This window comes from Halichoerus grypus, chromosome 14 (genome assembly GCF_964656455.1).
Source record: "Halichoerus grypus chromosome 14, mHalGry1.hap1.1, whole genome shotgun sequence".
Taxonomy (NCBI): domain Eukaryota; kingdom Metazoa; phylum Chordata; class Mammalia; order Carnivora; family Phocidae; genus Halichoerus; species Halichoerus grypus.
The window spans coordinates 29262377-29288127 of record NC_135725.1 but is presented as its reverse complement, the minus strand read 5'-3'; the positions used below and the strand labels follow the sequence as shown (position 1 = coordinate 29288127).

At 38.7% G+C, this 25751-nt stretch overlaps 1 protein-coding gene and 1 non-coding gene across 4 annotated transcripts in view; both read right to left on the bottom strand.

Moving 5' to 3' along the window:
- ERCC6L2 (ERCC excision repair 6 like 2) overlaps window positions 1-25751 on the bottom strand; it is a 133345-nt gene that overhangs the window by 14481 nt on the left and 93113 nt on the right. For all 3 annotated transcript variants that reach the window (XM_036084778.2, XM_078062114.1, XM_078062115.1), the window contains 3 exons: window positions 24946-25026; window positions 22462-23623; window positions 18756-18910 (listed from right to left, as the gene is read on the bottom strand). In XM_036084778.2, the coding sequence (XP_035940671.2) occupies window positions 18756-18910; window positions 22462-23623; window positions 24946-25026 (1398 nt within the window). The remainder of the gene's footprint in view (window positions 1-18755; window positions 18911-22461; window positions 23624-24945; window positions 25027-25751) is intronic.
- Window positions 25153-25254, bottom strand: LOC118531014 (U6 spliceosomal RNA). The gene has a single exon (XR_004914951.1). It is a non-coding gene; the product is annotated as a U6 spliceosomal RNA (small nuclear RNA).

Sequence of the window (25751 nt, the reverse complement as noted above, 5' to 3'; positions counted from 1 at the left end):
TTAAAAAAGGTAATAAAGTATATATAGATTTTCAATATGAAAGTAAGGAAAAAAAAAACCCCACTCTTAAAAAGTTTCAAGATAGTCTTTGGCATCAATGTACTGAGAAAAGAAAAAAAAGGCAGATGCCCCTACCTATGATTACATTAATATTTTTCTATTTACTCTGCTATGTAGGAAATCTATCTTTATACACTAGGAAACTTTACTGGGAATAGTACAGAGAATGTTTAAGTTAAAAAAAAAACCTTTCTACTAATAGTCATGGAGGTAAAAAAATAACTGGAGGTAAATTATTAAAAGAACTGCAGAGAGTACCTAGATGGGAATGGCAAGGCAATGAAAAAAGTTGATAGGGCTCAATCTTGCCTACAGCCATCCACCTATAACAAATGGGGCAAGAAACATTACAATCCAGGAGAGTGAGTTCCAAAAGCAATCGTGAATAGCCTCTAATTCCCATCTTGGCAGGAGAAATACTATTGCGATCTCTGCCATCTTTCTAACGCTCCCTGGGACTAATTCCTAGAGACACATCCATAGCCAGTGCAGATACTGCTGATTCTTTCTCCCCTGCTCATCTGTACCCTCCACAGAGTGGAGGAAGCTTGGACAGGAATAGGGCACAATGAAGCAGAACAGCCTGATAGGCTACTACTATTCCACGGTAGGCTACTGGGAATTACTGAAATGTTTTATTAAGCAATTTTGGAATAGATCTGTCTCCTAAGCCAGTTTCTCCAGAAAACACCCTGTAGAACATACACCAGAACAAAGAGCAATGCATATTTAACTGACACATTCACTATTTTTCTCCCATAACCAGATGTTTAGGCTTGATTCATCATTGAGAAAATTGAAAACAGGGAGGAGATTTTCAAAGGCATTGGAAGGTCCTGATGGCTTGGACCCACTGAGAAGCCTGAGTGGAAAGATTAATTAAAGTTGGATTCTAAGATCACCAGAGGATCTGCCTATTACAGGAAAGCGCTTGGTCTACACCTTGTTCCTGAGAACAGCACAGAGCCTCACAAGGCACTCTTTGGTCACTGCCACGTGTGGGTGCACCGTGTGGCCACAGGTCCTCACACTGTCCTGATCACATTAACTTTGCCATTGAGACTAAAAAAAAAATCAAGTGCTCTTTCATTTTTTTTCTTCATTAAATCTTAAATAGTGAAGTCTGAGAGGCAGCAATGCTTTTGTCTATACATCTGTTCTAAGGAAAGATTAAAAAAGAAATCTCCCTTTTGGTAAGGGCCAAACTCTGTAAACACATAGAAAGTCATAAGCTTCCTTGTCTTTGCAAAGCAGGGAATCAAGAGTACTATAAAAACATATAGCACATGTAAATACATTCATTCAGTGGCATCTGAGTTTCTAAAAGGACGAAAACGTTTAAGGATCTTTGTACAAGTGTGAAAAAGCTCCTATCCTTAAAGTAATCATTGAAGGTTTTTGCCTGGAGGTAGGCAATATTACTGTAAATGCAGTTTTCCAATATTCAGGAAAGCCAAAGGCAACTATGAGCCCTGAATTGTCTTTACTCGTCCTCTGGAGAAGAGCCTGCTGTTCAGAGGAGCCACCACAAATACATATTAAGGTCAAATTTTCTGCATGTTTAAAAATGACATTCAAATCTGAAAAAAACACTTAGATGCAAATCCAAAATCTTTTTTTGTTATTGTTCTGCTTTCTTCCTGGGAGAAATAATAGTTACAATCCAGCTACATCTCTATCTATTAGATCTCTATCTGTATCTATATATCTGTATATTTTTAATAGTGCTTTGCTTTCTAGGTGAGTCACAACAGGACAACTTTATATTGGCTATCCTGAGCCTAGGTTCCTTTTTTATCCCCATGAGTCCATTTCTCATTGTCGGACAGATCCATCTATCTAAAAGAACAAAGTGACAGCCTTGGGAGAGCAGGTGAATGCTGTGGAGCACACACTACAAAAAGGAATATAGAAGCCCCATCTCCTTGGGATCTGGGATCCCGAAGGCACTGCCAGAGCAGTCATCTGTGGACAAGGCAACCACCAAAGTCAGTCCTCCATGGCAGCGTGGTCAGGGCATAAATTCCCTTTATTACCTCCTGCAGACAAAGGCTAGAGCAGGGTCTGGGGGTTTCTGGGGTAGCAGTTGGAACCCTGGACTCAGCACCTCAGGCCCTAGGGTTCAGGGGAAACTTGGAAGTTTTTGTATCTTTTTGAGCCTCATTACCCTGGGAGATAATGAGTGATTTGGGGATTGGGATCTAGGCGGTAGGAATCTGGATCAGGGACTCCCATCAGCCTCTTCCATATTTAAAATTCACAATTCTACCAGTTCTTATAGGATCTCCAGAAAGTAGTAACGAGCAGGTCCTTAGAATCTTGCAGCCCTGACACAATTTTGAATCTTTATACGTATTAATTACATTACTGTAAAACTTTCTCTAAAGACTATTTGGGCAGGGAGCCCGATGCGGGACTCGATCCTGGGATCCTGGGATCATGACCTAAGCCATAGGCAGATGCTTAAATGACTGAGCCACCCAGGCGTCCCTACACTTGGTTTTTTTTTTTCAAGATTTACTTACTTTAGAGAGAGAGACAGCACGCACAGGAGAGAAAGTGCTCTCGAGCAGGGGAAGGGACAGAGGGAGAATCTGAAGCAGGCTCCATACCCAGTGCAAGCCCAATGCAGGTCTCAACCTGGGGCTCAATCTCAGGATCCTGAGATCATGACCTGAGCTGAAATCAAGAGTCAGACAGATGCTTATCTGACTGTGCCACGCAGGCACCCCATTTTTACACTTTAAAAATTATTAAGGACCCCAAAGAGATTTTGTGTTTTACCTATTAAACATTTAAAATATTTATTAATCTATTAAAAATATCAATAACATGTTTTTATATATATATTTTTGAAGATTTTATTCATTCATTTGAAAGACAGAGCACGAATGGAGGGGAAAGACAGAGGTAGAGGGAGAAGCAGACTCCCCGCTGAGCAGGGAGCCTGACATGGGGCTCAATCCTAGGACCTGGAGACCAGGACCTGAGCCGAAGGCAGATGCTTAACCGTCTGAGCCACCCAGGCTCCTTGAGTGGCTATATTTTACATTTCTGTAAATGTCTTTAATATCTAGATTCATAAAACACAGCTGGATTCTCATATCTCGCTTCTGCATTCAATCTGTTTGCAACAAGGTTCTTTTGGTTGGAGTATATGAAGAAAATCAGTATCATATAGGTATGTAGTTAGAAAAGGGAAGAATATATATATATACATATTTAAAGATTTTATTTATTTGACAGAGAGAGACACAGTGAGAGAGGGAACACAAGCAGGGGGAGGGGGAGAGGGAGAAGCAGGCTTCCCGCGGAGCAGGGAGCCTGATGCGGGGCTCGATCCCAGGACCTGGGATCATGACCTGAGCTGAAGGCAGAGGCTTAATGACTGAGCCACCCAGGCGCCCCAGGGAAGAGTATTTTAATAGCCTTTTCAGATAACTGTAGATACTCTTTTTTGATACTGTATCAAAACTCAATTAAGGTTAATTTCATGTAAAATCTGCAACCATATCAGTAAATTTTTTATATTGTTAAAATTAAAAATCACTGGTATTTATCTTGTACTTTGGCTGGATTTTTTCCCATGGCAAGATTTTGTGGTATCATTCACTGGTCACGTGGAAATATCGATTAACAGCTATGCAGATCTTCCAAATGTTGATTACATTCAACTGTACAACACTGGAAAACCGTATTTGTTGTTATCATCACCTATTGCATCAGAAAAAAAAATCTTTAAGTATAGGGAAAGTGTCATGGTCGTGGTTTTGTGACATTTTAGTTTTCACTCGAAAGGTTGACTTTTATTCCTGGCAACACGTATTGCCCGTTGTTTTCCTTGAAGTACAAAACTTACTAGGTTCATTTTTAAGAAATTACCTACCAAATATGCAAATTTAAATAAACAGTTTGTCAAGTACAAATGCTGTTTTATAAAAAACAGCAGTTTCCAGCTCAATTATACAAGTGCTTATGTACACTTCCTATTTTATCGAACAGAACAGAAAAAAAGATGAGTATAAAGGGTTGAGATTGGTTAAAATCAGCCATTTTTATCAAGGATATAAATTCATCAAGGATATTCATCAGAGAAGCTAGTTTTCTTTTCCTGCAAATATGTAGTGGTGCAGAATCCAACGGCCGCCTGGCATAACTTGGGGCCACTGCCTGATTCATGCTAAGCTGCTAGCAGTTTTCTCACCATCGCCTTTGCACCATTTGTACAAACGTTAGCAAGTGAAAAGCGTACTTAGAAATATTCCGAAAATAGTTCTGACCTTGCAGACCCCTGAAAGAGTCTCAAACATCTTAGGGGTCCACTCCATGGACCACACTTTGAGAACTGCTCATCTACCAGAAACGGACACGTCTTCATTCAGCACATACTTAATACCTCCATGCTGGAAACGGACCAGGATGCCCAGAGTGGATTTTGGTTTCACCCAGCTTTGTGTCTACACACAGGAAAAGGCTCCTGCCTTAGTGAGGGAAAACAGAAGAGTCTTTCTGTCTAGAAAAATGATTACCAGCTCCAGGCCTGGCTCTTGGCCTTCTTCATCAGGGAATGGTTAGATTTTCTGCACATGTTGAAAGTTACTTGTCAGGTATAAACTCTAACATTTTGGTCTGTTCAGGTGAGTTTAACATCTTTTGATTATTGCTCTACATGCAAGGCCTTTCCTGATCTGTTCCCCCTATGTAGCCTCACTCTTCCTGATGTCCAATACAGGCTGGCCTGATTAGGCTAGTCTTCTCACTACTGCCAAACACATCATGATAGTCATTTCTGGAGCCAAATTTCCTCAGCCCTGCCTTCTGCCCAGCATAGTCCTACCAATGCTTGAAGGTCCAGATTCATGAGACTTTCCTTGCATCCTTTCTTTTTCTTGCACTGCTATTTCAATTTCTCATTTGATAACTTTATTATATAAATGGAATCTACCTTGATTTAAGATATTATGTAATCACATACAGCATACTAAGCCAAAAATCCTAATTTCACACACCAAGGGAATACAACAAAATCAAGGGGCTCTCTTTGAATAGGTAGGGCCCCTGTACTATTGGAAACTATTTTGATTGCTTAGATCTTACCTGTGTAACTGGATCTATACATGCCTCTAACAGAGAACCATATATATATGTATATATATACACACATATACATATAATATAATATGTATATTATATTATACACATATGTGTGTGTATATTGTATGTATGCGTATATATGTATATGTATACGTGTGTGTGTGTGTGTGTGTGTGTGTGTGTGTGTGTATATAGAGAGAGAGAGAGAGAGAGAAAGATGGGGGGGAGAGGGAGAGTCCTGAGTCATGTACCCGACAGACTTTCAATAAATGGATGTTGGATGAATATAAACTTACAAAAACATAACACAAGTAAGAAAAATTTTTGGAAGACAATTTGCCAAAAGCAAAAATTTCTTCCTCTGAAGGTATTCATTACTTCACCTGGCAACAGTAACAGCATAACCTTAAATACTGAATAAAAGTAGGATATGTCTTTCCAATTCCATTTTTAAGCAGTTGCTGCCAGAGTCATGAAAATTGTTTACAGATTAATTGAAAGTTGATTCTGATAGTAACTTGGCTACAGGATGATGATACCTTTAAAATAAAACATCAACTTATCAACAATCTTGACATAAAATCTGTGGGAGCTGACTCTGGTTATGTTAACAGGGATCTTATCCTCATCAGGAAATTTGCAAAAATATCACAAATTCATTCCATAGGAAATTTGCAAAAGTGTCACAAATTTCATATTAGATCAAGGACCACAGTTCAAACCTATTTATCCTGCCTAAAGCCAATCCATCACACAAGAGTTTGCTTATATTAAAAATTCCTCACATTTTACTTTGTAGAATCTCTTTGAGAAGACTTTATTTAGTATCTACTAGAAATTCCTGATTGAATATCCAGGTACCAGGTACTGTTCTAGCTCCTGGGAATAAAAGAGCAAGATTCAGTTCCTAACACAAAAGAGTTTACAAGCTAACCAGGAATACAATGGCAAACATTGTTGATGGCCTACCAACAGCCATCGTTACTCTTTGTTGTCTGAACAAAAATGGAGTTCTCTTAGAGATGTGCTCAGGGAAGGATTGCTCTCTCAGTTTTCGGGGGGATAAACTGAGATTAGGCAAGCTAGGCATGTTTTGCAAGAAAGACTGTTCTTCCCAATAAAGGGAGACAATATGAAAAGAACCACACCTTTCTGTCTTTGGATACCTTTGTATGAGAAAATGAGTAGTCATCCTGCAACATGAGGCAAAAGGCCCAGGGACTAAATGTTAACTTACTAAGGATAGTGGGGCAGAAAATGAGAAAGCCTGAATCCTTACAATGTCACTGGGCTATAGCACTAAATCTGGAAATAGCCCCCAACAGACTTGCTGTTATGTGAATTAATTCAACGGTCCATTGTATAGACTACTTTTATTAATTAATTAATTAATTAATTAATCTTTATTGAAGTAGAGTTGACATACAATGTTATATTAGTTTTATAGTGATTTGACAAGTCTATGTGTTATGCTAGGCTCATCACAAGTGTAGCTACCACCTATTACCACTCAGCACTATTACAATACCATTGACTATATTCTCTATGCTGCACCTTTTATTCCTGTGACTTGCTCATTCCATAACTGGAAGCCTGCATCTCCCACTCCCCTTCACACATTTTGCCCATCCCTCCCACCCCTCTCCCCTCTGGCAATCATTAGTTTGTTCTCTGTATTTATGGGTCTGTTTCTACTTTTTGTTTATTTATTCACTTGTTTTGTTTTTTAGATTCTGCCTATAAGTTAAATCATATGGTATTTGTCTTTCTCTGTCTGACTTCTTTCACTTGGCATAATATCCTCTAGGTCCATTCATGTTGTTGCAAATGTCAAGGTCTCATTCTGTTTTGTGGCTGAGTAAAATTCCATTGTATATATACCACATCTTCTTTATCCATTCATCTAGTGATGGACACTTGGGTTGCTTCCATATCTTGGCTATTGTAAATAATGCTACAATAAACATAGGGGTGATATATTTTTTTTTGAATTAGTGTTTTCAATTTCTTTGGGTAAAGACCCAGTAGTGGAATTACTGGATCATATGGTATTTCTATTTTTAATTTTTTTAAGGACCCTCCATACTGCTTTCTGTAGTGGCTGCACCAGTTTGCATTCCCACCAACAGTGCACAAGGGTTCCTTTTTCTCTGCATCCAACACTTGTTACTTGTGTTTTTTATTTTAGCCATTCTGACAAGTGTGAGGTGGTATCTCATTGTGGTTTTGATTTGCATTTCCCTGACGGTTAGTGATGCTGAGCATCTTTTCATATGTCTGTTTGTATAGGCCACTGTTAGATGGTTATTCTATTCCTTGCAGCTGAAAAAATCGTATCGACATACTATAACAGCACATACTACAGTGATAAGTGCTACATCATATACGCACACACACACACATAAAAATGAAGATGAGGAAGACATTTACACTGCTTTGGAGAAGCCTGAGGGGACAGCCATCATTACTGATCCAAGGGGCAGGAGTTCAATAGGCAGACATAGATGAAATGCAACTTTATTTTATTTTTTAAAAGATTTTATTTATTTATTTGACAGAGAGAGAGAGAGAGAGCACAAGCAGGGGGAACGGCAGGCAGAGGGAGAAGCAGACTCCCCGCCGAGCAGGGAGCCCGACATGGTACCCGATCCCAGGACCCTGGGATCATGACCTGAGCCAGAGGCAGATGCTTAACCGACTGAGCCACCCAGGTGCCCCGAAATGGAATTTTAAACAAAAGAACCACAGGAGCAAAGGCATGGCAGGGTAAAAGTCCATGGTGTGCTTGGAGACTGGTTCATAAGCTGAAGGCTGACCAGAAGAGCCTGTTCCTCTTTATATCCCCAGTGTCTAGCACAGTGCCCGGTACAGAGTATCAGTCACTTGGAATGAGTGTCTCAGAATGAGACTGAAAAAGCTGACTAGGGCCAAATTGAGATAGGCCTTGTGTGCCGTGGAAAGGAAGCACAAAAAGACATTTCACAGAACTTTGGAAGACAGAAAATTAAGGCCCAAAGTGACTGTTTAGGTGTATTACTGCTAGATGAGGAAAGCTCATAAAGTCATGCATGGGTAGGGATATCTTTTCTGACACTGTTATCCATGTTCTCCCTTCTTGAGTGGGTTTCCTATTCCAGCACGATGGCCAACGGATGACAAATAGTGAGTGAAAATGAAGAATACCACCATTCATGCTGCTCTAAAATGACTAATATCCTTATGTGATCTGCCAGTGTACCCAATTTAGCATTAACTTGAGGCAGTAAGAGCTCAGGAGCCTTGACGTGATAGCAAAAATGGTTGTGCCTTATGTAATACTTTCATGCAGGAGTTCCCAATGACAAACATTTTCTGAACTCCCACTCTGTGCTGTCTGTTGCTAAGTTGTGGTGTTTATGAACGTGTATGCCAGATAGAGTTTTAACTATCTAAAAAAATATTTTTTAAAGTGAAGGATACATTCAGTCCACCTGAATTTTTTGTTTAACTGCTAAAGTGAGGGTGTTCTTCACAGGCAAGTTATTTTGGAAAATTAGACTGATTTGTCATATTAGAAAAGTAAAATGGAGTAAAAAAAAAAAAGTAAAACCTCCAAAACAAAATAGAAGCCAAAGGAACTGAGGGAAAAAAACACAAGAGAAGATAGAAGGATTGAAAGACTATAGGGATTTAAGCTTACTGACACTGTTGAGCCTGAGGGAAGCCACTTACCATCTCATTTTTAAAAATCAGTAAAAATAATACATTTGCATTAAATAGTCTCCAAGAATCCTCCAACTTCTGAAATACTATGATTCTCTAGTCTTATACTTTTGCTTTATTCATCCTAGAAAAATTCAGAATTCATATATGTAGAGACAGGATTCTCAGATGACAAGGCAATAGGTGTTCCCATTAAATGGCCATGTCCAGTTGAAACCATGGTTGCCACAGAGGGATAAAATACAATTGGAAAAGGGCTGTTAAGTGTTTAACTTTCTTTAAGTCACCAGGTAGAGTCAATCAGAGTTCAATGAGATCTTATATCTCTAAGCTTTATATTGTTAATGAGAAAACATTATTTGAAGAAATAGTATTTTTTAACTATTTGGAATCTTCCAACTATTCTAAATGGAGAAATTCTTTTAAGAAGCAACATCTATCCAGAAATCAGTGGCATTCCTATACACCAACAACAAGACAGAAGAAAGAGAAATGAAGGAGTCGATCCCATTTACAATTGCACCCAAAACCATAAGATACCTAGGAATAAATCTAACCAAAGAGGCAAAGGATCTGTACTCAGAAAACTATAAAATACTCATGAAAGAAATTGAGGAAGACACGAAGAAATGGAAAAACGTTCCATGCTCATGGATTGGAAGAACAAATATTGTGAAGATGTCAATCCTACCTAGAGCAATCTACACATTCAATGCAATCCCCATCAAAATACCATCCACTTTTTTCAAAGAAATGGAACAAATCATCCTAAAATTTGTATGGAACCAGAAAAGACCCCGAATAGCCAGAGGAATGTTGAAAAAGAAAAGCAAAGCTGGCGGCATCACAATTCTGGACTTCCAGCTCTATTACAAAGCTGTCATCATCAAGACAGTATGGTACTGGCACAAAAACAGACACATCGATCAACGGAACACAATAGAGAGCCCAGAAATGGACCCTCAACTATATGGTCAACTAATCTTTGACAAAGCAGGAAAGAATGTCCAATGGAAAAAAGACAGTCTCTTCAACAAATGGTAGTTGGGAAAATTGGACAGCCACATGCAGAAGAATGAAACTGGACCATTTCCTTACACCACACACAAAAATTGACTTAAAATGGATGAAAGACCTAAATGTGAGAAGGAATCCATCAAAATCCTTGAAGAGAACACAGGCAGCAACCTCTTCGACCTCAGCCGCAGCAATTTCTTCCTAGACTCATCACCAAATGCAAGGGAAGCAAGGGCAAAAATGAACAATTGGGACTTCATCAAGATAAAAACCTTTTGCACAGCAAAGGAAACAGTAAACAAAACCAAAAGACAACCAACAGAATGGGAGAAGATGTTTGTAAATGACAATTCAGATAAAGGGCTAGTATCCAAAATCCATAAAGAACTTCTCAGACTCAACACCCAAAGAACAAATAATCCAATCAAGAAATGGGCAGAAGACATGAACAGACATTTCTGCAAAGAAGACATCCAAATGGCCGAGAGACACATGAAAAAGTGCTCAACATCGCTTGGCATCAGGGAAATCCAAATCAAAACCTCAATGAGATACCACCTCACACCAGTCAGAATGGCTAAAATTAATAAGTCAGGAAATGACAGATGTTGACGAGGATGTGGAGAAAGGGGAACCCTCCTACATTGTTGGTGGGAATGCAAGCTGGTGCAGCCACTCTTGAAAACAGTCTGGAGGTTCCTCAAAAAGTTGAAAACAGAGCTACCCTATGACCCAGCAATTGCACTACTGGGTATTTACCCCAAAGATACAAATGTAGTGATCTGAAGGGGCACCTGCACCCCAATGTTTATAGCAGCAATGTCCACAACAGCCAAACTGTGGAAAGAGCCAAGATGTCCATCGACAGATGAATGGATAAAGAAGAGGTGGTCTATATATACAATGGAATATTATGCAGCCATCAAAAGTAATGACCTCGTGCCATTTGCAACGACGTGGATGGAACTGGAGGGTATTATGCTGAGCGAAATAAGTCAATCAGGGAAAGACATGTATCATATGACCTCACTGATATGAGGAATTCTTAATCTCAGGAAACAAACTGAGGGTTGCTGAAGTGGAGGGGGGTGGGAGGGATGGGGTGGCTGGATGATAGACATTGGGGAGGGTATGTGCTATGGTGAGCGCTGTGAATTGTGCAAGGCTGTTGAATCACAGATCTGTACCTCTGAAACAAATAATACATTATATGTTAAAAAAAGAAGAAAAAAAAGATAGCAGGAGGGGAAGAATGAAGGGGGGGAAATTGGAGGGGGAGATGAACCATGAGAGACGATGGACTCTGAAAAACAAACTGAGGGTTCTAGAGGGAAGGGGGGTGGGAGGATGGGTTAGCCTGGTGATGGGTATTAAAGAGGGCACGTTCTGCATGGACCACTGGGTGTTATGCACAAACAATGAATCATGGAACACTACATCAAAAACTAGTGATATAATGTATGGTGATTAACATAACAATAAAAAATTAAAAAAAAATACAGAAGGCACATTCTGCATGCAGCACTGGGTGTTATACGCAAACAATGTATCATGGAACAGTACATCAAAAACTAATGATGTAATGTATGGTGATCAACATAACATAATAATAATAATAAAAAAATTTGTCAAGGAATAGCATTCTGAATGGAGAAAGAACATCAGCATTTGTCCTGAAATGTTTGTGTATTTCAAAATAAAATGTGAGAATTAAAAAAAAAAAAAAAAAAAAAAGAAGCGACATCTATCTTCTATTCAATTGGAACAATGACCAGCTACGAGAGTTAGAATCCAACTACTTCTCGATAAGCAAAGATTATTTTTGTCAGTCCAGTTCATTGTTAAATTAGTTTATAACTCCTTTCAAATGTATTTTTTCTATAGAATTCTTCAAGACAAATGAACCATAGCTCAAGGTGGGTCCCTCATCTATAAAATTAGAGAACCAGACATCTTTCATGGTTTTCTAACATATGCTATTATTGGTACTGTTAACAATAAAAATCATATTAGGACATTGTAGAGAATAACAGGGAGTCTCACTCATCTCCTTTACTGATCAGCAATAATCATAATTACAATAATAAAAATTTCTATTATATTTTGAGTAATTTCAATGTCTTTCTTGCAAGAAGCTGAATGTGTTTTGTACACAATAGCTCAGCAGACATGTTACTCCATTAATCCTGGTAACATCACTGGGAGGAAGGATGCCACATCTACTCATTGCTACCAGCTAGGAGAGGACTAGGTGTGTATATTTAAAGTTAATATCAGATTCTCCTTCCTCTGACTAGGTAACAGGTATTCTTCACAAATTACATACTATCTTTCTGAATCAATCCTAGTTCCAAAGATAGAAACTTTTCATGCCAACACTAGTTACATAATTACATACATATAAAAACAAAATTTAAAAAATCTTGATCTCTACTAAAACTACTTGAAAGAACAACTTTCTGATATAAATTCCATAAAATTAGCATCTAGCTATAGAAAGAAAAATGATAAAACCATGAGAAATCCCACCCAGTAAGAGTTAATTTTGTTACATGATGAAACCATAAACCTTCCTTACTCAACTACTTCATAAACCAGTCATTTGTGAACCATTACTTTAAACCATCATGCCATTCACTATCCTGAAAAATAGGATAATGGAATGCTATATCTCCCCAAAGTCGGCTTCACTGTAAACAGTCCATCCCTCCTTGCTGACTCCAAAAGCTGTATAAACATACCGCAATCAAATCCACCAAACTCATAGAAATCCTTTCTTTAAGTAATCTACAAAATGCCAATCTAATACAAATACAAGAGAGAGATGTTCTTACTAACACAACATTTTGTATTTGCAGTATTCTGAACAGTGCTTAAACCTGCACGGGTTATAAAAGGCACCCTTCCCCGCGCCTCCCCCCCGCCCCACCCCACCCCCCACCCCCGGCCCGGGCTGACAGAGTGCTTAGGCCTCTCATTTACACCACACTGCAATAACATAAAGAAGGGTTTACTATTAATCCAGGTTTTACTACAAAGCGACCCGTTATTTCTCTGTCAAACACTGGCAAGAGTGCCAAGTGTCTGTCATCCAATTCAGGGGATTAAGTCTTCTTTTATAGTCTGATACTTGTACCAATTTATACAAAATACAGATATAGTTTCTTAGAGTCGGTCACAGTCTATATGTGGTGCGGACTCGGGCCCAGAGGTTGACTATGACAGCTGGCAGGAGACGGAGGGGAGAGTACACCCCCTCCTCTTGGTCACCAGTCCCAGTTGCCATGGTGATTAATCCTTAATTGAATGCTGTCTTTGTACATATCTTTTCAGAAAACTTTAAGTATACTTAAGTTGAAAACATGCAGTTGATTGAAAAAATGAGGCCCCACATCACAAACAGGTATAGCTAAATTCTGTGACATACTTCCATATATTAAAAGAACAAATTAACTCTAATAAAGGTATTAGCAGTCCTTTCAGATCCTTAAAAACATTTCTTTCCGGTCTGAGTTTAAACCTAAATCACACAGATTTTCCCTCTTTTTATCAGACATCTCATCTTCAGAAATGGCTCTAAAATATCTAAGTACAATTTAAGGCAAAATGAGTTCTTATTTTATATAATCTGTATTACTAAATAACCAAGTTTGATTAGAAATTTATTTTAGGAGAGAGGTTTCATTCAAGACATCTATAAAATGTTATATAAATAGAAATTAATTTATAAAAGTATAAACTGTAAGAAACCAAAGGAAACATGGAAAAGATAGTACATTTTAGGCCTTTTAATATATGGTTGAATTTGAAAAGCAGGTTCAGAGCTCTTGTCATTTTGGTTATCAATAATTACAGCAAAAGGACTGAGAAATTCTGAAGGACCATAGGAGTTCATCTAGGATTGTGGTGTGCATTACTTCTTTTTTGTAACTTTTCCATTTAGTATATTCCTTTGCAATTTAGTTAAAAGCTCTTACACTCAACTACAGTATTCCTGGGAAAGTGAAATACTTGCATATTGTGACCACTGTTAATGGTGTGTCGCCTTCATACAAATAAATAGGATTTGTTTCATTTTCTTAGGAAGTGAGACAGTACATCTGCATCTGGCTGCAGACACACACACACATAGACCACACGCAAGCCTGCACACACACGCACACACACACCACATGCAAGCCTGCGCGCGCACGCACACGCACACGCACACACAGACCACACACAAGCCTGCACGCGCACGCACACGCACACTCACAGACCACACGCAAGCCTGCACGCACCCGCACACACAGACCACACGCAAGCCTGCGCACGCACACACACGCACACACACAGACCACACACAAGCCTGCACACACACGCACACACAGACCACACGCAAGCCTGCGCACGCACACACACGCACACACACAGACCACACGCAAGCCTGCGCACGCACACACACGCACACACACAGACCACACACAAGCCTGCACACACACGCACACACACACCACATGCAAGCCTGCGCGCGCACGCACACGCACACACAGACCACACACAAGCCTGCACGCGCACGCACACGCACACTCACAGACCACACGCAAGCCTGCACGCACCCGCACACACAGACCACACGCAAGCCTGCGCACGCACACACACGCACACACATAGACCACACACAAGCCTGCACACACACGCACACAGACCACACACAAGCCTGCACGCGCACGCACACGCACAGACCACACGCAAGCCTGCACGCACCCGCACACACAGACCACACGCAAGCCTGCGCACGCACACACACGCACACACACAGACCACACACAAGCCTGCACACACACGCACACACAGACCACACACAAGCCTGCACGCGCACGCACACGCACACTCACAGACCACACGCAAGCCTGCACGCACCCGCACACACAGACCACACACAAGCCTGCGCGCGCACGCACACGCACACACACAGACCACACACAAGCCTGCACACACACGCACACACACAGACCACACACAAGCCTGCACACACACGCACACACACAGACCACACGCAAGCCTGCACACACACGCACACACACAGACCACACGCAAGCCTGCGCGCGCACGCACACGCACACACACAGACCACACACAAGCCTGCACACACACGCACACACACAGACCACACACAAGCCTGCACGCACACGCACACACAGACCACACGCAAGCCTGTGCACGCACACACACGCACACACACAGACCACACACAAGTCTGCACACACACGCACACACACAGACCACACACAAGCCTGCACACACACGCACACACACAGATCACACACAAGCCTGCACGCACACGCACACACACAGACCACACGCAAGCCTGTGCACGCACACACACGCACACACACAGACCACACACAAGCCTGCACGCACACGCACACACACAGACCACACGCAAGCCTGCGCGCACATGCACACGCACACACAATCTTTTCAAACAGAAATAAAGGTCTCTAATAAAACTTTGGTGACAGACAAGAAGCACTCAGAAGAATTCTCAGTAATAAAAATTCTGGATGTGAGCCCCAAGATGAAAGATACTGTACTGTAGGTGGGAGGTCTGGGGATTTCTGGAGACTTTAGAAGCCAGAGGTTTGCAGATATTTTCTGACACTATGGCTGAGTCTCTTTTGCTTTCACCTTGCTTTGTTTCCCTTTACCTTAGTTTATTCTCTTTTCTTCTCATAACAATTTTTAATTTTTCTCAAAACTGCAAATGCACTATTGCCACCAACACACTACAACTCTCTCAGTGAGTGACACACGTATCTCTAACCAAAGATGATGGTGTGTTTCAGTGATCTACTCATTAAAGGTGTTTAAGTAATTCTGACCAGATATGATGAAATCGGTGCTTGTGAATTTTTTTTCACATGTCATATACTGTCCCCAAGTGATTTTTGTATATAGGTAATAGATTACAACTTTCAAGAAATTACAGCCATATTATTAACTTGAGGTTTTATTTTATTTTTTTTATTTTTTATTTTTTTTTAAAGATTTTATTTATTTGTCAGAGAGGGAGAGAGAGAGCGAGTACAGGCAGGGGGAGAGGAAGAGGGAGAAGCAGGCTCCCTACCGAGCAGAGAGCCCAACGCAGGACTTGATCCCAGGACCCCGGGATCATGACCTGAGCCGAAGGCAGCCGTTTAACCGACTGAGCCACCCAGGCGTCCCTAACTTGAGGTTTTAAATGGTAGAGGTAAAATCTGAGGGACTGAATCTTACTCTGTTGGAATTTTACTATATCAAGTATTGATTTAAAGAAGTTGGCCGCTGAGATGAGCATGTTTGTACAGACTGTTCTTGGCCTGCTAGCATTGGTGGCATGGGATTGGACCTCCTGCTTAGTGGCTTTAAAACTTCCCAAATATTTTACACCCACTATGATTTAGTCATTAAACAACACATTTCTTCACACACCCTGGAAAAGGTTTACTAAGTTGGTCTGTGTGTGATGGGGAGACATACAGCCTCAAAGGGCATATTAGAAATCCTAGGGGATGAATATTTCAATTTGTTTCTCGGTAAGAAATGTCCCTCACTCCAAAAATCACTGTGAAGAGACAAAGTTTCTGATGAGATTGTGCTGTCTACCTCAAGAATGCTGGGGCTAAAAAAGATTGAGCACTACTGGGATTGCTAATGTAAGGATAAAGGAACTCCCTTGCCCCTGGTCCTCGGCCCAATTAAGGGCAAAGTATATTTCTACCGTTTTCATTTTTACAACTTGCCTTAAGAAGGTTCCAAAGGGATGTTTATTTCTCTTACATTTAGGTGGTTGCTTCTCAGGTCCATTTTGGGAGGAATTATATGAGGCTGCAAATTTCTTTTCTGAGAAATATTTAAATAAACCAACAATATCCAGTTAAATTACTTCATTAACATCTACTACAGGGGTTTGCCAAATTATCTGACGTTTTCACATTAAAATTTGTTTGTTTGGATAAGGGCATGGTTAAAAAAAAGGGGGTATGGTTAAAAAATAAAACCCTAAGAAAAGAATAACTGTCTATTTAAGAGATTCTGATAGGCTCTTCATTCTAATATAGCAAATTTCTGGCATATTTCTGCTTACCTTTTTCAGACAGCTCCTACAAGGTGGACAAACTATAGAAATTGCTCTCTACAGTGTTGGTTGAGATATGGTATATTCCTAGATCAAATGAGAATATAAAAAGGCAGCATACGTGGGTCATGAAAGAATGCTTTAGCGTGTTATATCGTGGCATTGTGCCTTTGGATTACAATGAAAAATGCTAAACGCACAGTCTTTCAAAGTCCATTATTCCATTTATTCTAAGGATATTATCAGACAACTGACTGCTCACTAGATCATTCAGTAGTCACCATTTAAAATCCCAGGGGACAAATTTCCCTCAAATTAAGTGCTAGGAAGAGCCTCCTTCCTCCTTCGAAGAGCTAGCATTTTTTTTTTCCTTTTTCTTTTCCTTAAGGACAACAATTTAGCTCAGTGCTTCTCAGCAGGGTGTTATGGCATTTTGAGCAGAACAATTCTTGGCATGTGGGATGGCCCTCCCTCCCCCACAACAGCCATTTAGTCTCCCTGGCCTTCAGACATTAATGCCACTCGGGTACTCAGTCACTGTGACCACCCAAAGTGCCCACACACATTTCCAAATGCAGTAGTTGAGAAAACACTAAATAAATTGTTTACTTCCTTTGTTTTGTCTACCAGGAAACTCAATCAAACTTGTCATTTAAGAAAATATCTGGGTAAGAACATTATATCCTATATATCTGCATTTAACTTTCTCTTAGTCCTGAACTTCTAGTTTAATTTATATTTTCCTTGTCTCTGAATTTCATTTTGTATTCTAATTTTATTGTTAGGACAATCCAGATCCTCTGTGGAGCCAGAGGAGGTACAAATAAATAAAGACAGCTTGACAGTTCAGAGGCATTTTCCCCCCTTTATTCTTAAAAGTAGTACTAACTAGAAACAAAGTATCATTGTTGTATACAGTACCGGTTTTTAACTCCTACACATCAAGTGGTAGAAAAACTTCTCCTCAGACACTCAGCTCTTAGGAATAAAGAATAATAAGCCAAAGAGAAGAAAACATTTTTAAAAACATTTGATGAAAGTGACTATGTGTAAATAAGATACCACATTTACATAAAGCCTTATTTTTATATAACAGCAATTTTAAACAAGAAAAGCACATAGGATGTATTTATTACTTTTAACATTATATGAATCCTTTTGCTAAAAATATAAATTCTAGGGGCACCTCGATGGCTCAGTCGGTTAAGCATCTGACTCCTGATTTTGGCTCAGGTCATGATCTCAGGGTCATGAGATAGAGCCCCACATTGGGGCTCCATGCTGGGCGTGGAGACTGCTTAAGATTGTCTCTCTCCCTCTGCCCCTCAGTCCCCCACCCCCACTCGTCCCCGTGTGCACTCTCTTTCAAAAAAAAAAATATATATATATAAATTCTATATGAAGTTAGTTTTCATGTGTGCCTTCATGTTAGATGAAAAATTCTGAAGGAAATCTAATCATACACTTCCCTTTTCTATATGAGCGGAAGTGGTTCTGATTCTGATTTAACTGCATGATTCCCTCAGATTTCTCATTTTTTAGCAAACTTTTATTAAGGGAAACTGTTAAGCAACTCAACATTATTAGGCATTTAAATATAGATGTGCCTTTTAATATAAAACATTTTAGCACAACAGTGCTCCAAATGGCGTTCTGATTTTTACACTTGTTTGTTTATTGCTTATACATAAGTCTTAGTAGCCACTTCTGAGGGAGTATTTAGAGAAGATCCTATTGAGTAACTTCTAAATACTAAAGATGTCAGGACCCTATGTTCTCTTACCTTAGAAGTGCAAACAGCTACATTGGCAGGAAGCTGGGAAAACTGCTTCAATTCAAACACATCCCGTGCTGCCCATCGGCTCATGTGATTTTCAGCTTTGCTGGATCCAATCACAGTCTGGTTGGAGTGAATATAAGCCACTTCCTGAACACCATCTGGGAGGCAATTGGTGTTTATTAAGTGATGTCTCGTTGTGAAGCAATATGGTTCCATGTACACTTTAAAAATTATCAGCAATACACTAAAAGAGAAGTTATGCTTGTTCTATTCTTAATCCTCAAGAAAAACATTGAGTTTGTATGTTAACATCACAATATTCTATTTTTTATAAAAATTGAAAAGAGTTCAAATATATTGGTCTAGGTTAACTTGGAAATGACTTTCCCTTCTCATCAATATGAGAACTTCTGAGATTAGATAACAATTTTTAGATTTAAACCTGAAATGAAGGTTTTGGCTAAGAAAAAAGTCACGGTGAAGGGTTATCTCCATGGATTTGTTGTTTCTATTGATTAAAAAAAATTGTTTACTAATTTAAATAGAGTGCTGGCCTCATCTATCTGTTCCTTTAAACATGTACTTAATTACAGCAATGGAGTGGGAGCATGGGGTTTATGACGAGGGAGTTTCATTTGGTTGGCTTTGTTCAGTTTTACGTTTGTATTTTGTCTTTTTTGTACATATGCCCAGAGAATGTCAAGATTGGGAGCTTTTTAGGAAATGAAAAAAATTAACTTACAGCTTTTATCTGAAAGAAGTCTAAAAAAATGGTTACATTTTTTATTGCTTTGCTTCTAGGCACCTATAATTTACTTTTAAATTGTGGTCATAAAAGAGAAGGCTAGAACTGAGGTCTGTAAAAGCTCCCTCAAACATCTCTGGCAATGAACCTTAATTATGACCTTCAACCCTTGTGCTGTTTCAGTCCTGAACCTCTCTCAACCAAAACTGACAATTGTGAGAAAACAAGATGTTAAATAACCAAAAGAACAACTAAGATAATATTCTCCTTAAATCTCAAAATACCAGGTAGCATGTACGGCAACAGTTTTAAACCTCTAGAAGGATCAAGTATTCTTCTGGTAGAAAATTTACTCAGATTTTTCTTAATTTTGATGACACGTTTTATGTATTATTCAAAATAGCATTAGTTCCACACTACGGACATCTTTTACACAGTAAAAAACAAACACAAAGCTCAGCTAATCTTTTAAAAAACAGTTTACGCAACGATTCCTCAAACCTAAATCTAATTATAGCACACAAACCAAAGGATAGTCCAGTACTTAGTTACAAGGGTATCAAAATATATATCATAATGAACTTGTGAATAACCACAAAAGAAAGCTTGATATGTAAATAAGTCAAACACAATGATTATAGTTCCTATATCAAACTATCCTTGCTTATATATCAGCTTCTTTCACATAGTTTTTTTTGGGAATGAGTCAGACACTTTTAAAAGCAATGCTAACTCTTAAAATCACTAAGCAAATTCTCAGCAGATGGTGGTAGCAGGGTAAGCAATTTTTCAATCTCTGAATCCCTACATAAAACAGCCAGCAATAACTGAGCAATAACAGCCAGCAATAAAACAAAAGGCCATGGACAACACATACAACAAATTAAGATAACAAGACACTCCCCCATGAGTCCTAAAATACAAATAGATGGGGACAATCCACCGACAGCTACACTGTGCACAGCATCAGGGTGTGGGTGAAGGAAGCAACAGGGTGGCATCTGATGGATCTGAGAACAGAAGAGCCTAGAATAGCCAACAGGTGTGCCCTGGAGAGCACAGTGGGCCACTTGGAGATGAGTTGGGAAGGAACGGGGATCGGGGAAGGTTTTCCGTTCTCCAATGCTGAGTGAGTGCAGGGGGCTTACGATAAGAAGGCCTGAGAGAATGAAGCAAACTAGATCTTAGGAACTCTCCAAACTGACCCACCAGGGCTCCCAGGTCAGGGCCACACAATGAAGAAACTGCTGGGAGGGAGTCAGAAAGAACAGGATAGGAAGATTAGGAATGAGGGAAAGAGACGGTCTAAAGCAAAGCAGTGGGTACGGATAGAGGCAAGAAATCCCACCACAGTTTTGAGCACTGTACAAAAAAACAGATATGGATCTTTGTGAAATTAGAAAAAATTTCCTAAACTCTGCCTCACTTAAAAAATTCAGGGAAAATAATTTCTATAAAAATGAGCAAGAGGGTCAAATCTCATAAAAATTATTATGAGAAAAAAGAATAAGCAGCAGAATGAAAATATGCCAAAAACATATGCTCACAAAGCAGATTAAAATTGTAACTGACTTCAAAACCAGGTAAAAGACATTAAGAAACCAACAACATAAGTCAGAATTAGAATAACTCAGAAAAGGGTGGACAGGACTCAGGAAGATTTAGAAATTAAAAACAAATTTAGAAATGAAGACTAGACTGCAGGAACACCTGCAGACTGAGGGAACAAACAATAACTAATGCTTTAAGAAAAATGGAAGGATATTTTTAAAAAGCAAAAAGAAATGAAAAAGATAAAGGATTTGAGACAATGTGACATACTGAAGACAGGCAAAGAAAATTGAATATTTGAATAATAGGAGTCTCTGAAAAAGAAAGCCACAGCAAAGGAATAGAAAAAGTAACTAAAAATACTAGTACAAGAAAGCTTTCCTGAAATAAAAACCGAGTTGAAACTATATTATGACAATACTGACCCAGAATAACCAACACTGCTATGGACTGAATGTTTGTGTCCCTCCAAAATTCGTATGTTGAAGCCCCAATCCCTAGCGTGATGGTGTTTGAAGGTTGGGCCTTTGGGAGATAATTAGGTCATGAAGGTGGAGCTCTAATGAATGGGACTAGTGGCCTTAAAAAAAGAGACACAAGAGAGATGATTTTTGTGTCCACCATGGGAGGACACAGCAAGACAGCAGCCTTCTGTGGGCCAGGATCAGGGCCCGAACCAAGAACCTAACCATGTTGGCATCCTGATCTTGGACTTCCAGTCTCCAGAACTATGAGAACTAAAGGTTTAAGCCATGCAGTCCGTGGTAGTTTGTTACAGCAACTCGAACAAGACAAACATTCAAACACAGTCTAGTAAATTTACTGGACAATAATGAAAAGAAAAGAAATTCTTTGGGCATCAGGGGGGAAGAAAAAGAACATGTGATACAACACTTCATGCCAAAAGAAAAGGAAGCCTCATATTTAAAATACTGAAGAAAGTGTGAGTCAATGATTTTATGTCTGGCAAAAAATGACTTTTAAGTATAAAGGGCACAAACTGTTACCAACAGGAATCTCAGGGAATATTATTCTCATGAGCACTTCCTGAGGGATCTACTAGAAAATAAGCTTCTGACAACCAAACTGTCTGGCGAGATGCTGACATAAGGACTGAAGAGGAGCATTAAACTTACAGTCACCTACCCGTCAAGGCTAAATGAAGTCTGGCAAAAGGGCTGTGATTCAGATGGGGCACATGGAGGGGGCCCTTGGGGTGGATGACAAAGTTCTCTATGTTGACCTAGGTGGTCTTCCCTTTATCCTGCCACCCACCCACTTCCTCATTTGTGCCTCAGTGTAGCATCTTGATTATAGAACTATTTTACAAACTAATTTAAGAATCTCGTACAGAGCTATTTGAATGCACAAAACAAATATGTAACACAGTTTTCAAAATATATCTATAGTTACCTAAAAATTTATCCATTGACTCATACAGCTGCTCTTGATTGACAACTTTCTCATTTGAAAATTTCATTGATTTTCTTGGCATAAAACTGCCATTTTCCTTATGGTTAGGCAATTTTGAAGAGAAACTGATTCTAGCTTTTATAGTTTTTGGTGTATGGCTCTGTTTAGAGAAACTGATGTGGCGGACAGTTAAATCGTCATCTGAGGATGAAAATTCATCAATGGCTTGCGAGTTACAATCTCCATCTGCTGCATATGGTTGATTTGTTTTCTTCATTGTTTTAGGAAAAGTGAAAAGCTCCTTTTTACTTTCCTTTTTTCTCTTAAACCTCAAAGAACTAGTAGCTCTTCGTTTTCTTACTCTTGACTCAGAGGAAATTTCAATGTCATCAGACTCATCACTAATATCACTACTGCCTTTTCTTTTCATAATAGATTTCAGGGTCATGTTCTCAGGATTTAATTGTTTTGCAATTTGTCTATTTCCTTTGACATCAGTCTTTCTATCATCACCATTATTTCTTATTTTTACAGGATTTTCTGTTTCAGAATTTTGAGATCCATCCACGAGTGGCTTAAACTTTATACCATTCTTAGGACATATCTGAGTTGTATACTGTGTGGGAAAGACGACATCACTATCTTCTGATTCTGTGACATTCTGTAAAATGCAATGGTGGTCACCTGTATTTTTAAAATTTTTCTCATCATCAGACTCAGAAGAAATATTTTGTTTGAGAAGTTTCTCACTTTTATCAAAAATACATTTTTCATTTGGATTTAGGATGTTAGCTAATTTCTGGTGTTTTGAAGTACCAAGAGAGTCACGACTTTTCTGAAAACCAACATCTTTGGCTTCGGTTGAAAGACACATGGGCTGTTCATCAGAACTTTGATCGTCAGAGGCAATATTTCCATCACTATCCTCAACTGCTTTATAGTTTGTTTCAAACAATTTAGAGAAACCACAATGGAGTAAGGTAAGCTGTCCAGCAGAACCTGAAGCTTTACTTGAGTCAGATGCTTTGTTTTTAGCAGTCTTTATTGAGTTTCCCACTGATTCATCATCACTAAAATCACTGCAGGGATCACATGCTTCTTTTGTTGGCAACTCCGCAGGTTGTTCTAGACCTCTATGTTCTTGACAGTCAGGCTCTTTAGACTATATAAGAAGCAGTCACAGAAACATTAGAAAATGTCAAGATAATATCAAATCTATCACACTGGAAGGGTATTAAATTTGGGCAGGTAACTAATATATCACTTGGCATTTTCGAAAAATACATTTTATAAACAAATGCAAAGGATTTAATATTACAGTCTGGTACATTCTTTTTTCAAGTTGAATAACTTTCCAAAATAAATAAAAGTTTGAACAGACTACCACGTAATGAAATTATCTATAAGGAAAACAAAGAGCAGAGGAGTCAGCTTCTAAGATGTAGGGACTGATTCTGGTCTCAAAAGTGAAAAGTACACAGCCTGCTTACTGTAGTCCAGCACATAGTTCCAATCACACTTTAAGAAAAAAACAAATTTGTAGGCATTAACAAAGTAAAGAATTCACAACTGGAAAACAGTTCTAATAGATTAAAAATAAGATCTGATAGAATCTTGACCATCAGAAATAAAGAAAATATTTTAGATATTCTGAAGTAAAATTTGCTACAAATTTAAATGCAGTATTTATTATTTTTTACATCAATCAGAGCTAAATATATGCTTCAGTTTCTTAAAACCGAGGCTTTATTAGTAAAAGATTTGGGGAAAGTATTATCCAGTAATACTTTTTTTTTTTAAATCCAGTAATACTTTTGCCAACATTTGCTACTCATGTATTTCTATAAAGTTAGAAAAATATTCACCCCATGTTCCAAATCATCAAGCTAGTATAAATGTATAGTTAAATCCCCAAAAGCAAGAAAAAACCAGCAACAACAATAACAAAGAACCTTCCACATGTAGATTCTTTATTAAAGAGGCCTTACGATGACAATATAGATTTTGTAGTATGTGAGATGACATAATACCAAAAAGATCACAAGATCAAGGACTCAAAATAAAATATGTTTGAGTCAGAGAATAATTTTGATGTTTGGATTTAATAATCTTAAACAGACATTGATCACTATTTTTCCATTTAATTTTTTGGTTGGTGAAAAACTGTTTAGTTAGGTTGGATTGTTCATCTATACAGTGTATTTAATTTTGGATTTATAGTTTGGTATAGTTAAAATTCCGGTTTGGATGTAAATGATGGGTGATTGTTCTTGACTTTGTTCTTATGATATGAAATGTGAAATTAGCCTAAACTGTTAATTTAACTGACAGTTAAATTTGTGTCCGACTTTGTGTCCTTGACTTTTTTTTTTAAAGACTTTTTTCTTTACACACTGAAAAATGAAGAGAAAGGAAAAGTAACTTAAAATTGTCCCAATACATGTTTTATAGGAGTCCTAGGCTACAGATTCAAAAATTGCTTACCGTTTCTTGTTTGTGTACGGGAGGTTCCTCTTTCAACCATGTTGTGGCCGTCATGATCCCGGCTTCCACTTTGCCTTCTCTCTATAAAGAATGCAAATAACTATAAAATATGGGGTAAAAACAACCAGATAAACAATAGCAATGGCACGCTAAAATTTGGAGTTAAGAAAGGCAAACGGAGAGCAGCTTGCTTTAGCTCTTTTTTTAAAAAATATGGACCGCTTCATGACTTTGCATGGCATCCTTGCGCAGGGGCCATGCTAACTTCTCTGTGTCGTTCCGGTTTTAGTGTATGTGCTGCCAAAGCAAGAACTGCTTTAGCTTTCTTAACGTTATTTTTCAATTTTGTTAATTACTATAAACTCATATACAGTTTACATAACATTTTAAAATGTTCATAATTCTTAGGTAGTAGAGAGGTACAGCAGAAGTGTCCTGGGCCCATAAAGTACTCTTATTTCTTGTCTTAAAGTGTCTTTTTCAGATAGAAAATGGTACTTTTCAGCCAACTCCACTAATAGTTCTAGTAGGGGAGAGAGAATGAAAAAAATGTTACATATTTACCCAATAACGATATCCATAGCAACTATGTCTACATAATAGTTATAGTAAGGACATATTATTAACATCTCAAACACTACAGATAATGCTAAATATTGGGAACTTGATATTCTAGCCTATATTGCAGGCGTATTTATTGTTCATATTCACTAAAATATGTTTATTGATTCCTTTGGTGTAATAAACATCAAATGAAAAGGTCCATCTAATATGAAACTAAAAAAATACCTAATAGTGTAACAGGT